The following is a 13,751-nucleotide window of genomic DNA, read 5'->3' on the forward strand; positions in this document are numbered from 1 at the left end:
TGGGGGTGAGTAAATTATCAGAAAAGGTTTTTGTAAAAGTTAACTACTCCTTTAATATTATTCAACATAGCTTTTTACAGAACATATATAATCCCCTTTGTAATCGTTTTCATAACTGTAATTTAATGAAGCATTATTTTCTCAGTAACTACAATGGATTACAGTTACAATTACTTTGTATTTAAATGTAACTACGTACTCCCCAACACTGTGAGAAGAGCAACAAAACATAAATTCAGTCGAGAACGAACCAGTCTGTATTTTGTATCAAACATACATTTTCAACATGTGGAATGTCTTATGAGGAAAAACAGTTTTTATCTGTGCATTATTTTCAATACACAAGCAGGCCATTTCATTTAATATAGACCATATGATTAAATGGTTTGACCCATACTGTGCCAAAAATGACTTGGATTGGATTTACAAATTTAAACCCTAATTTAAGATAAAAAGGGACAACAGTGTATGAGCCTCAACACCATCAATTTTACATTTTACATCAAAATTCTATTCCACATCTTCTAACGCAACCCCTGTTCAAGCGTGAATCAACATAGTGGGTTTGTTTCTAAGTCTGACTCAGAATTCGGACTCTGTTAAAAACATCTGGGTCAAAAAAAAAAGACTTATTCATTCCCAGGCCAAGGCAAATACACACACTCTGGACTAGAGGTTGTACAAAAATAGCACTGCTCTGCATTGACAATACATGAATGTGCCTGTAATTTTCTAAATAAGCTTGTTCTGAAGCTGGAAATAGATCATTCACAGGTGTTTAGGCTATACTTCAAACAATCATTTACATCATGTTGAAATAAAGACTTGAACCAAGCTGGGCAGCTTTGAGTCCATATTATAGCGCGGACATCCATGGAATTAGCCTAGTGTCAATGCAGAGGAAAACTCTGGCAGAAAGTTAACATGAGACTTGCATTTGTATATGAAGAAAAAACAGGAGCTGCATTTAAATCTCACATCTTCAGTCCCTTCTTCTTCAAGTCCGCTTTGGCTTCCTGTATTTGCGTTTGCAGCTCCTTGGCTGCTTCCTCACAGTCATTAAATGTGGCCACACGGTAGCCGACAGTTGCCAGTGAATAACAGCCGAACGCCACCAGCAGATACACAGGCATCGGCCACACCAGCTCTCTGTACTGGGGAGGCAGCTGCAAATCCAGAAGGTCAAAGGTAACAAGTCCCCATGATATGCCTATCAGCGAACAACCAAGAAGCCACTCCAGAAGCTTGGTCATGGTTCAGAGGATAGTGGGATGGAGGAGGGCAAAATTATAACCAAAGAATCCACCTATGAGGATGAATATGATTCTATGAGGTTAGACAGTACTGTTTAACTTTAATATTATTTTAGATGACACACACTGTTTTTCTTTATTGATTTCAAAGTGGCCATTTAGATTTGGCCACACATAGAACACTGTATGAATGTTTTACATTAAAAATAAAATATATACTTATTATTATGCTTATATATTACGTAATATTACGTCACATAAAGAAACTTTTACTTCCAGTGCATTCAATTAAACTGACCAGTTTATATGGCTACTGCTGGAGACAGAATACATCGGAAGATTAAGAAATGAATAGTACAGAAAAAAACATAAAATACACTGGCGTTCTTTAAAAATGTAACACTGATCCTCACCCGGATTGAACTGTTAGCATGAATGCTAATGATTACAGGTGGTTACAATGATATCTGACAGCCAACGCAACACAGAGATAATCTCTTAACGTAATAGCAATGATCAGCTCCTAAACATTGAATAAGTACAATGAAAATGCACTGATAATATTCAAATAAACTCTCTCACCCGCTATCCAAAGCTACCGTCTATGGTTCAAAGCCAGCTCACCACTTTCAAAATAACGCACATTGATGACGTAGGTGGCGAAATGCATTGTGGAACATGTAGTGTACGTCCTTAGAATCATGCAAAACAAACCCTACCATGTTCGACTAATTTAAACCATGTTTCAGTATTTTTATCTCTAAAATATTAAATTGAAGAAAAATAAAGAAACCCAAGTTTGTTTTATTGTTTGTATTTTGTACAGTTCAATGTGCAACAGTTGAAACAGTTTAGGAGTTTAGGAAATGGCTTTTTTTAACCAGTTGGTTAGTTGGTAGGCTATATTATTATTACATGTGATGTAAGGATGCTGTAGGTGGAGATTTATAGCCTTTTCTCACAGCACTTGATATAATTAAACTTATAAATTTGATAAGTGGATCCAGAAAGGTTCAAAGACAATCAACAGTGACAACATTCACCTGCTGTAAAATGCAAAAGCAAGGCAAGGCAAGTTTATTTATATAGCACATTTCATACACAATGGTAATTCAAAGTGCTTTACATAGAAGAAATTAAAATAATAAAAAAAACAGAGTAATAAAACAGTTTAGAATAACACCAAAGAAAAATACTTTGTTCAGACTTCGGAGTGGCTACAGAAAAAAAAGTGACTGCAACCGGACCCAAACAAGGATATCAGAAAGACAAGGATACATATCACAAGGACATTACGTAGTCACGCAATGCTGATGTTGTTAACATTAACAATTAGAGAACAAAGTATAATTTGTACGGTTTTACGTCATATAATAAGCGATTGTTAGATTTAATCAGTGTGATTTTCTGCAATGACAGAACCAGAACAAATGTGGACTTGTTCAGATGATATTTTCCGGTGAAAATTATTATGTTGGTCATATTTCCAAAAAGAATAATCTGTGATTCTGATTAGCAGTATCCACACCGGCATAGTGACTGACAGCCGTGTCGAAGTACAACTCACGTGACAGCTGTACCGTGTCGAAGTAAAACTCACGTAATAAAAGTTGAGAATTCCGCCAATGACTGCAATTGCAGATTTCGAACAGAGATGGCGACAAAGAGGAAAAACTGCGGACTACAGCTTTAAACTGCAGCATAAATCCAAGTTTATGTTTCGTGCTGAACTGTTGTGCCAATATTTTTGGATATTTGGAATTGATTGATTGATTGATTGATTGACATATTTTTGTTTAAATTACCTTAAAGAATATCAACCTAATCCATTAATAAATTGTATAATGTCTATTAAAGGGATAGTTCACCCAAAAATGACATTTCTGTTATTAATTACTAACCCTCATGTCTTTCCAAACCCATGAGACCTTTGTTCATTTTTGGAACACAAATGAAAATATGTTTGACGAAATCTGAGAGCTTTCTGTCCCTCCATTGGGAGCAACGCTCTACCGCTTTCAAGGTCCAGAAAGTTAATAAAAACACATTAAAGTAATCCATGTGACTCTAGTGGTTTAAACTCAATTTTATGAAGCAACACTTTATTTACAAAAATTTTGAAAGATGAGCACCACGACGCATGAGTGTTCTGTTGACTCAAGAGCTGACGTAGTTCCGTGAAGGTGCTTTGTAAGTAGTACACTTACAAGTTTACTAAAAAAAATAGTACACTTACAAGTTTACTACTAGTACATAGTGACATTAGTATACTTACTACATAATGTATACTTAAAAATATACTTGAACTTAAGTATACTACATAAAATGAACTTGAAATAGGCTATACTTCTTTTTCGTTAGGGTAGCTATCAATAGAGGGACAAAAAAGCTCTCGGATTTCATATAAAATATTCATTTGTGTTCCGAAGATGAACGAAAGTCTTACAGGTTCGTAATTAATGACAGATTTTTCCTTCTTGTGAACTAACCCTTGAAGCCACGTTTTCCTTGAGTGGGATGTACTGGTTTATCTGTAACCCTGGCAGGAAATGAAATGCCCGCGCGCTATCAGTCTGAAGCCCAGTTCGGCTCTGTCTCTCCTGTTGGCGCAGTTCAGTGTCTTGTGGATGCCGCGGGTGACATCCGCCCATTCAGCACGGAGAACAGAAACGAGTCCATGACCCATCTCATCTCCTCACCAGCCAAGACGGTATTCTCACAGACAGCACTCAGGCTCCTGAAAAACATCTCCCTCCCAGCAAACGCGAGGTTATTCTTAGTGATGTTTACACTTGTCAGTGACTGCTTCTTTCAATACTGTAAGTGCTTGTAAAAAAAAAAAAAAAGAAATGTATAAAGGATGGAATTTGTGAGGCACCTTTCAGTCGACTGTTTTGTTCAGCACTACCTTTATTTCATTAAAACTATAATTATCAAAGTTTTAAGAGCATACATGATACTGCAAATAATATTAAAAATGGAAAAATTCATGGAAAAGGCATGCACTATATATAGTTCTATCTATCTATCTATCTATCTATCTATCTATCTATCTATCTATCTATCTATCTATCTACACTCTAAAAAATGCTGGGTTGTTTTAACCCAATTTTGGGTCAAATATGGACAAACCCGAAATGTTGGGTTAAAAATGTAATATAAAAATTTAACCCAACGGCTGGGTTAGTCCATATTTGACCCAAAGTTGGGTTAAAACAACCCAGCATTTTTTAGAGTGTATCTATCTATCTATCTATCTATCTAAGGGCTGTGATTCTTTTTCATAATCTGTGTGATTCTTTGCTGCCTGGGCGTTTGCGTAGGAGTACGTGTTCAGTGAGCAGAACATATACGAGCACAGTGGGAAAAAAGCAAGTTGGCTGTTCACAGTGTTGGAGACTGCCAGTCCCCAGTTCTTCAGCTCAGGAAACCTGTGATCCAGCAGAGAGCAGTTGGCAGACACAATAGAACAGGCTGCACCGAGACATAGGGGGTGATGGAGGGAACGAGGGTGTGAGGAGGACAACACCGAGAACTTGAGGATAAGACAAAGGTCGAAAGAGAAGAGGAGGGATTCAGGGACAAGACGTTTGTTTCCAGATAGTGGGAGCTTTGGTGAAATGACAGAGAGAAAGTGGAGAAATAGTGAAGACTGGCAGCAGGAGGGGCTGTTGGGTTTGGTGGGGAGATCTACAGGTGCAGACTGGTCAGCCGTTGACCTTAATGGTGCATTAAATCCAGATGCTTAAATAGCTTACATGCTTAAACTCTGGTCCCCTGCCACCACCCAGAGAGAAGAGATCTGCACTGTGTGTGTGTGTGTGTGTGTGTGTTTGGGTAGGTTTACAGCTACACTTTAGGTCTAAAATTGTCCCCTGCTACACTGGACAAATAATAAACATATTATTATTCCAATTTTTGTTCCAATTTAAAAGAACTGTTTTGTTATATTATTTATTCCTGTGATAACAAAGCTAAATATTTACTCCAGTCTTCAGCGTCACATGATCCTTCAGAAATCATTCTACATTGTAAAAAAATATTTTCATGATTTGTAATCACAACATCTTTTCTTTTATCAAATCAACTTAAATAATTTTATATAGTTCAGATAACATAACAATTTGAGTTTCTGATGATCAAATCAACTTCTTCATTGTATTAACTCAATTTTTCCATTTCGATGAACTTAAAATTTTAAGGCAGCCAGGTTACTTCATTTTGCTGATCAAGAATCATTTCTTATTATTTTTAATGTTAAAAGCAGTTTAAAAAATGTGTAAAACGTTATACATTTTTTCATTATACAATTACTTGAAATAGACATGTTTGTAGGCTACATTTCTGAAATTCATTACTTGGACACAGTCACCTCTACACACACTTTGGAGAGAGTCAGAAAACTCTAAATTGTAATTCTTATTCAGCATTTTTCATCTTTCAGAATTTACTATAACGTTGCTTTGAAAATATGTGAAAAGTGCTATACAAATAAATGTGAATTGAATATTTTTTTCTAACCATTTAATAGTCTTTACTCTCACTTTTGATGAAATATATCCTTGCTGAAAAAAGTATTGATTTATTTTATTTTCTGAAATATATATATATATATATATATATATATATTAGGCCTATGTAACTATTTAGATAAAGTCTTTTATCTAAATATTTATCTAAATATATATTTTTCTTTTTTTTTCAAAAAATATTTTATTTAATTGTAAAAAAGACTGATCTCCGTGTGTGCGTGTGTGCGTGTGTGTGTGTGTGTGTGTGTGTGTGTGTGTGTGTGTATGAGTGAGAGATATATTAGTGAATCGCCAGTGGTGGAAAATGTCCTTGAAATGATCCCTGTTAACCCCGGCAACAGTAACTAAGCAGGATGTGGGATCACCGGAGGCCTGATGTGTAAAGACAATGTTTCTAATATGTAGAAGGAGAAGAAAAAGATGAAAGTGAAAATTAATTTAGGGTTTGAAAGGTGAAAGCACAGTAGACACTCCATGGCTCCAATGTGAGCCTCTATAGATGAGACAGACAAAATATGATTTAAAGGGAACAATTGCAGATAAGTGTGTTTATGACATAGAGAAAGAGAGGGAGGGAGGAAGACAATAGTGCCTGGCTCACAAACAGGAACCCTCTGTTTCCTGAGCCTGAGTGAGATCTCAGTCTATACTCTCTCTCACACACACACACTCACAAGCTCAGATGGCAAGTCTGACCATGAGTTCATGGAATTACATTGTTTTGTTGTACAAATTCCATGAAGCAATTATGTTATCTAAGGGCGATATAAATGCATCACATGGTGTTTTTCCCCAGTATTTCTCATCGGATTAGGGATGTGTACACATCTGAACTATCAAAGTCAATTAGTATTTTTTCTCTTTGCAGTGACATGCACTGATGAATCATTCATGCATTAAAAAGTAGCATCACTTTTGATTTCGTTCCTGATCTTGACTACATTTTGGAGCACAATTTATCACCATTTGCTTAAAGAAACACTCAGAAAACCAGACCCGAGGTCCATCCTAATGACGGCGAGTTTTGCCTGGGATTTTCTTTACAAATGTGTAAATGTCTTATTATATTTGGCTGATGTTCTTAAATATTTGAACTGATCTAACATACACAGATGTGATTTTGACGGAATGTATCTACGCCATTCAGAGTCGACCTGGCTGGATCTGTCATCATTTTCCAGTATCTGTGTATGTTGGAGGAATGGTCCCATCATTCTTGTCTTCAGCATGGAAACCTTTCCTCAGTTATAGGCTTAGTCACGGCCAAATCCTGACACGGACAGTCAAGATGTCTCGCTGACTTGCCAGTGTGTTTTTGATCATTGCTTTGATCTCTTGCAGTGGGTTTTTAGGCATTTTGTTGATAATTCTTCATACAAGTCAAACGCTTCATTAATGAAGACAACTGAGCAAAGGACAGCTGGACTCATAAATAATCACAGTACGAGGGAAACATAAACAGCATAAATTCTAACCTGACATTCTGTGCCTAAATACAAAGTCAGAAGGTGTATGAGAGTGTAAGGAAGGGATCTGTGCAATTCCTGTCAAAGTCCACCTGTTTCTGCTTCTGCCATGGAAAAAGACCAGATAGACACAAAGGATGGAAAGAAAGACATATGGAAACAGGAATGTGCTTTTCTCAATCTCCTGTCAGCAGTTCTCTGGTCTATTTTAGAACCCCTCTGTTTCTGCACTATTACAATATTTGTACATAAGCATTCATGGGGTGAATGTTTTGTCTTGTCTTTTTCTGAAAGATCATGTAACGATGAAGGCTACTTTCCAAAACATTAAACAAAAAAAATAAAAAAAAGACAAACAAAACAAACAAAGTTATTTTTAAAGTTTAATCATATTTAAAATTATAATAAACAAAATAAAATTCAACGAATTGCTATAATGAATCATAAAGACATTTCCCATGAAAATGTTGGACTTAAAGGGATAGTTCACTTTGAAATGAATTTTTGATATGTTTAAGCTTGCCTCAAGGGCATTCAAGATGTAGGCGTCTTTGTTCCAGCTGTATTTTCAATTTTGATATTTTTAGGTCAAACCGTTCTTGTCTGTCAGTCATATAATGCAGGTCTATGGTCACCACCTCAAAGAGCATGCACAGAGAAGTCCAGATTAAACATGATTTAATGACTCATACACTGAAAAAAATAATATGCTTTATCTAATCAATAAAATTGTGGCAACATATTACAAGCAATATTATTAATTAAATTGTACAAATTAAAATTAATTAGAATATTAATTTGATTAACTATTACTCAATTCTAATTTGTTCAATTTAATAAATAATATTACGTGTAATCTGTTGCCACAATTTTATTGATTAGATAAAGCATATTTATTTTTACAGTGTAAATGTAAGTACCGAAGCGCCCGCGCCCTCAGATCACTTGGACGTGGCTGTGTAGGTAAAAACGATATAAATACTGTTCGTTTTCTCACACAAACCGCTCGCTTTGTGTCCTAGGCCATCAATGTTACGAGTCATTTAATCATTTTTAATTTGGACTGCTCTGTGCATGCTCTTTGAGGTGGTGACCATAGACCTGCATTATATGACTGACAGACAAGAACGGTTTGACCTAAAAATATCAAAATTGAAAATACTGCGGGAACAAAGACACATCTTGGATGCCCTTGAGGCAAGCTAAAACATATCAAAAATTAATTTCAAATTGAACTATTCCTTAAAAAAAAAATCCTCCTCTCAGTTCCTGTTCGACCCATTTTTAACACTGTAGAAAATAAAAAAAGATATTGTTCTAGTAATTTTCTCCCCAGGACAATATCCATTTATTTTACAGAAATTTCCATTGACCCTAAATGCAATGCGTAATTCAAAATACTGGTAAAACACATGTAAAAGAAACAATACAGAACCAAATACTTGGTAGCGTTTGCCTCAGCAGTGCAGTGTACTTTCAGAAACCCTCCACCTTCCCCAGCTCCACCTTGTTACGGGAATATATGTACGCTAAATTGTACAGCAGCAGCATGTCTTACTTTCTCACAGTAGTTTGTCATGCATGTATTGGCAGTAGTCTTCATATTACTTAACAGTACATTGTGCCCTATTATTACATTATTACATTACATTACATTATTATACATGAGTACATTGTACTTTACGATTAGCTCACCATCAGAAAACTGCTCTGCTAAGGCAAATACTTTGGTTGCTTATTGATTTTTTACAGAAATAAATCACCTATCTTGGCAATATTATTTGTGTCCTGCTCTTAGAACTACTTAAAACATCCTTTTATGAATGCTTGATTTTACCTTTCTATAACAGTTTTGGTACCAGCAGCTCTCCAAACTAAAAGAACACCTGTTTCTGTTGAAAAAAAAAAAATGCATTATTTAATAGCCAAAGCTTTAATAGCTTGTAAAGCTTCAGTCTCTGTTGAACTGAATTGACATTGAATTGATGAAATATAAACATATATAAATGTTTAGTGTTTCAAATGTTGTGTATCTTCACAGTGTATTGTTTCACATTCGCACAAATACTGCATTCAGGGAGTTTAGGAGACTCTTATTGTTCTTATTGTTTGTTTTTGGTGAAACTGAGGTCAATCGTACTAGCAACAGTATAATGCCATACCACTGACATTTTGTTTTAAGTATGCATATCTGCATCTGTATATAACTCTAAGAATGAGCAGAACCTTCTCTGTTTGAAATTACATTGACATTGAAACTTCAGTTATGAAGTTATGTGTAACAGATATGAGTTAGCTTTAGTAGCCTATACTAAAAACCAATCACTTCGCATATTGTGCTCTCATTCTGCCATACTATAAAAACTGGTGTACTTGCCTACTAAATCTGTCCGATCAAAGTATGAATCTTTTGTTTGGAACCCTGGAAATGCTTTGAAATCACAAATGTTTCAAATCTGCGTCATTCTGACCTCACAAAAAAGTACATGAAACCCCATGTTTCTATACTTGATCTCTGTAGGAGTCCCAGACTGTCACTTGATTGAACATGTAAAATACCCCAGAGAGCCGTTTTATTTTGTTATAGAATATATGACAGCATGTCTATTGAGAGCTCTTTTCTTTGGGTCATTTCACGCAGAGGGAACAAATCTAATGCCGTCCTATATGACATACATTGTGACAGGCAACGCAGGGCTGCTACAAAGCTTTTTATTAAAAGGAAAATCTCATTCTTAGATGCTTTAGGCCAATCAACTGAGTCCATGGGTTAGCAGCAGCTCTGTGAGAGCTTATAGTCATGCCAGGTCTCTGTTCCCTCTCATAACTCATGCCATGTCTGTGTGGTCCAGGATTATTACGAAGCCTGCTGTTATAAAACAATAAACTGGACACTGTCGTATTTATTTTAGCAAGGACAATTCTGGCCCATCCACTTGTTTAGACTGGCATGAGGTCTCGCCATCTCAGAAAGTGATGTTAAAATGGAAAAGGCAAATTGGGAAAATATGTTCAACAGAAGTGAAATGGAATGAAAAGAAAAAAATTCCTCGAACAAACAGTATTCGGGAAATTATGCTAGTCTGAAATTTCAAATATATATATATATTTGTAGAATATTTAGATCTTGATATTGATTAGAAATTAAGAATATCAAAAGCCTCTTTATTGTTACAGTCAATATGGACACGTTTGGACGTATCCCTCATCAACTGCTTGTACGGTTAGCTTGCCGTCATACCCAAACACAAAGTGACAGCATGCATAAACATAAAGTGTACTAAAACCCCATAATGCCTTGCTTGCCTTTCAAGCCCTTTTTTAATTACATCTATTGACATCATAGTTAATTGGCACATGCTGAGCGTACAGTTATTTCTAGCGTCAGTTAGCGCATGGGACCGCAACAGACGTCGCTTTTAATGAGCTAATGTAGGACAGACCGTAGTGACCTCCATGCGAGTTCACCATTGCTGTGCATTGAGAGCGAAACAAACATGGCACAAAGAAGATGGGGGTTTTGAAATCTGTCTTGAGACAGACTCACTCACACGATTGGATTTGATTGGTTGCCAGTTGCATTCGGTGTTTGTTTTGGTGCCGTGACCCAGCTTTGAACCGTGAACTGGTTAAAAAAATATATATATACGGTATAACAAAATAGGGCTGGGTATTGAGACAAATTTCACAATTCGATTCGATTTCGATTCACAAGCTTGCAATTCGATTCGATTTCGATTACGATTCGATATCGATTATTTTGGATATCAATAAATGGCAATTTTTCTCAAGGGAATCAAATCTCTTAAATGCTGTAAACTATGGAAGTCTAGTTGTAGGCTTCATTAGCCTAATATGAAGGTAATAATGAACTGTTTTGTAGCTATACAAACATTTAATTTACACTTTTATTTATTTTTATAAGAAGATTATATGAAATATAAACATTTAAATGGTGGCTGTCATAAAAACTTGCCAGATTTATTCAAATATGCATTAAATATTGAAGAACACGAACGAGTGTGGACTAACGAGTTGATGTGGGTTTTCTGAGGTAAATATGATGATACATGACATTGATTACAAGCTGTTTAACTGACGTCCACGGTTGAAACGCAGATTAAGCGAATCAATGTGACATGATAGGGATTTCGATAAGTTGTACTCTATCTTTTAACTCACTTTCAGATGCTCATGTTTATTTCGCGCTGTGACTGGTATTTTTAACCCGGAAGAGAGATCAGCGCTGCCGTTTCTCTTGAGCTGCGCCAGAGCGATCTCACGCCACAGCGCCAAAACGTTATTTATGTTTTTGAATTTCTAAAGAAAATGGACGTAATTTGAAAATTTAGACTTTGTTTCATATCAATAGTAACAAAGGACAAAGATTATTGCGATTTTTTTTGGATGCGCGCAGCCGCGATACAATGTCCCATTCATTCAAATGAAACAGGATGACTAATCGATTCTTGAGATTTAAGAATCGATATCGGTCCGTAAAAATGAGAATCGATTAATATCGAGAAATCGATATTTATTACCCAGCCCTATAACATAACATAAGACGAGCATTAATTATGGTGAGTTGATATGTAAAGTTGAATAAATGGAGTCAGTTTGCATCTTCAGCAGTGAGGCCATAACCAGTGTGTGTAAACATTAGCGACAGTACCGAGTGTAAGTTTGAGCGAGCTGTTCATCTCTGCAGAACTAAAGCGTATGTGTGTCTTTACAGGTTGAAGGATGGAAAAAGGTCAGCGGAGTCTAAGTAGACATTCTTCGTCACGGTAAAATGTGTTTATGGAAATAAAATGAATGATTGGTTTATTGTTGAAGCTGTCACAAAAATGTTTGCCAAAAATGTCATTCCAAACCTGTAAGATTTACTTTTTCTTTGGCCTATTTTTTTTTTTTTTATTTCTTCCCCTAGTTCACCCTGACCCTATACCCTCACGACGTTCTACGCTTCTCTCCCTCTCGTCTTCTTGCATCTGTCAACCTTTGACCTTTAACCCTTACAGGAGTGTCATGGAGGAGAAAAGAAGCATGTGTTGACCGTGAAACAGACACCATTTTCTCTCCTGTATAAAGGTCAACTGTTCTGACCTCTCCAGCTTCATCTTATCACCGTCTCCATCTGCTTTCTATCTCTCTCCTGATGTTTATCTGTCTCACTCTCTGTCCTTTCGTCCTTCTCTCCTGGCCCGGTCTTCCCCCATATGTGCAGATGACAGTGTGCCCTCCCTCAGTGTTTACATGTTTATCTCTTCTTGTTACCCATCTCTTTTTGTGTTTCTGTCCCTGATTCATTCAGTGTAGTGATGTATGCACAGCTGTTCTTGACAGAGCGCTAGAAAAACATGTGTTTTCTTTACAAACCCCCTGTTGACTGTGTCTCGCCTCGCCTTTTCGCTTTTTATGGGATCTGGAATTTTTATAGCCACGGTGCGTTTGACAAGTGTTCTGAATAATGCTGAAATTCACGGTAAGTTGCGTCAAAAACGTCAAACATAATAAATTGTGCAAATGTCACAAATCTAGCATCCAGGTATGAGTGCAGCGGGTCTACATTTTTAAACATTATTGCTAGGACTTACCTATTTCCCTATACATTTACATAAATATGTATGTATATATATATATATATATATATATATATATATATAAAAGAACAGGAATCGTTCAGTGGTGTTCGACTGCAAACTGCATACGAGTATTATTCCTGTTATTTTACACCATGGGAACAGTGTTAACCTGCTCACAGTGAGTTATGGGCCCACATTAGACGTCTGTCTGAGGTTACACCTTTACTCCATCAGCAACTACAATCCATTATGACAGACTGTTCAGCTAAACGCATACAGGTAAAAAGAAATGCAAAAAGTGTATAAATGATTCAAATATTTAGTCTTAAAAGCATAGTTCACTTTGAAATTATTTTTTGATTTAGCTTACCTCAAGGGCATCCAAGATGTAGGTGTCTTTGTTTCCACAGTATTTTCAATTTTGATATTTTTAGTCAGTCATATAATGGAGGTCTATGGTCACCACCTCAAAGAGCATGCACACACTGTAAAAAAATATTGATGGTTTAACTTAAAAAAGTAAATAACTTGGTTGCCTTAAAATTTTAAGTTCATTGAACTGGAAAAAGTGAGTTAATACAATGAAGGAGAATGATTTAATCATCAGAAACTCAAAATTATATGTTATCTGAACTAAATGAATTATTTAAGTTGATTTGACAAAAGAAAAACATGTTGTGATTACTACACTGTAAAAAAATATTGTTGGTTTAACTTAAAAAAAAGTAAGCAACCTGGGTTGCCTTAAAATTTTAAGTTGATTGAACTGGAAAAAGTGAGATTAATTCAATCATCAGAAACTCAAAATAATAAGTTATCTCAACTAAATAAATTATTATAAAGTTGATTTGACAAAAGAAAATATGTTGTGATAACAAATCTTGACAATATTTTTTACAGCGCAGAAGTCCAGAT

The 13,751-nt window shown here is 35.8% G+C and overlaps 1 protein-coding gene across 1 annotated transcript; it reads right to left on the minus strand.

Moving 5' to 3' along the window:
- Positions 1-239: 239 nt before the first annotated feature.
- On the minus strand, positions 240-1,968 carry dpm3 (dolichyl-phosphate mannosyltransferase subunit 3, regulatory). Its single transcript, XM_039678930.2, has 2 exons — positions 1,836-1,968; positions 240-1,306 (listed from the first exon to the last, which is right to left on the minus strand). The coding sequence occupies exon 2, from the start codon at positions 1,251-1,253 to the stop codon at positions 975-977; it is 279 nt and encodes a 92-aa protein (XP_039534864.1). The 5' UTR covers positions 1,254-1,306; positions 1,836-1,968; the 3' UTR covers positions 240-974.
- Positions 1,969-13,751: the final 11,783 nt, after the last annotated feature.

The sequence above is a fragment of the Pimephales promelas genome, chromosome 18 (assembly GCF_988280905.1).
Source record: "Pimephales promelas chromosome 18, fPimPro1.hap1.1, whole genome shotgun sequence".
Classification (NCBI taxonomy): Eukaryota; Metazoa; Chordata; class Actinopteri; order Cypriniformes; family Leuciscidae; genus Pimephales; species Pimephales promelas.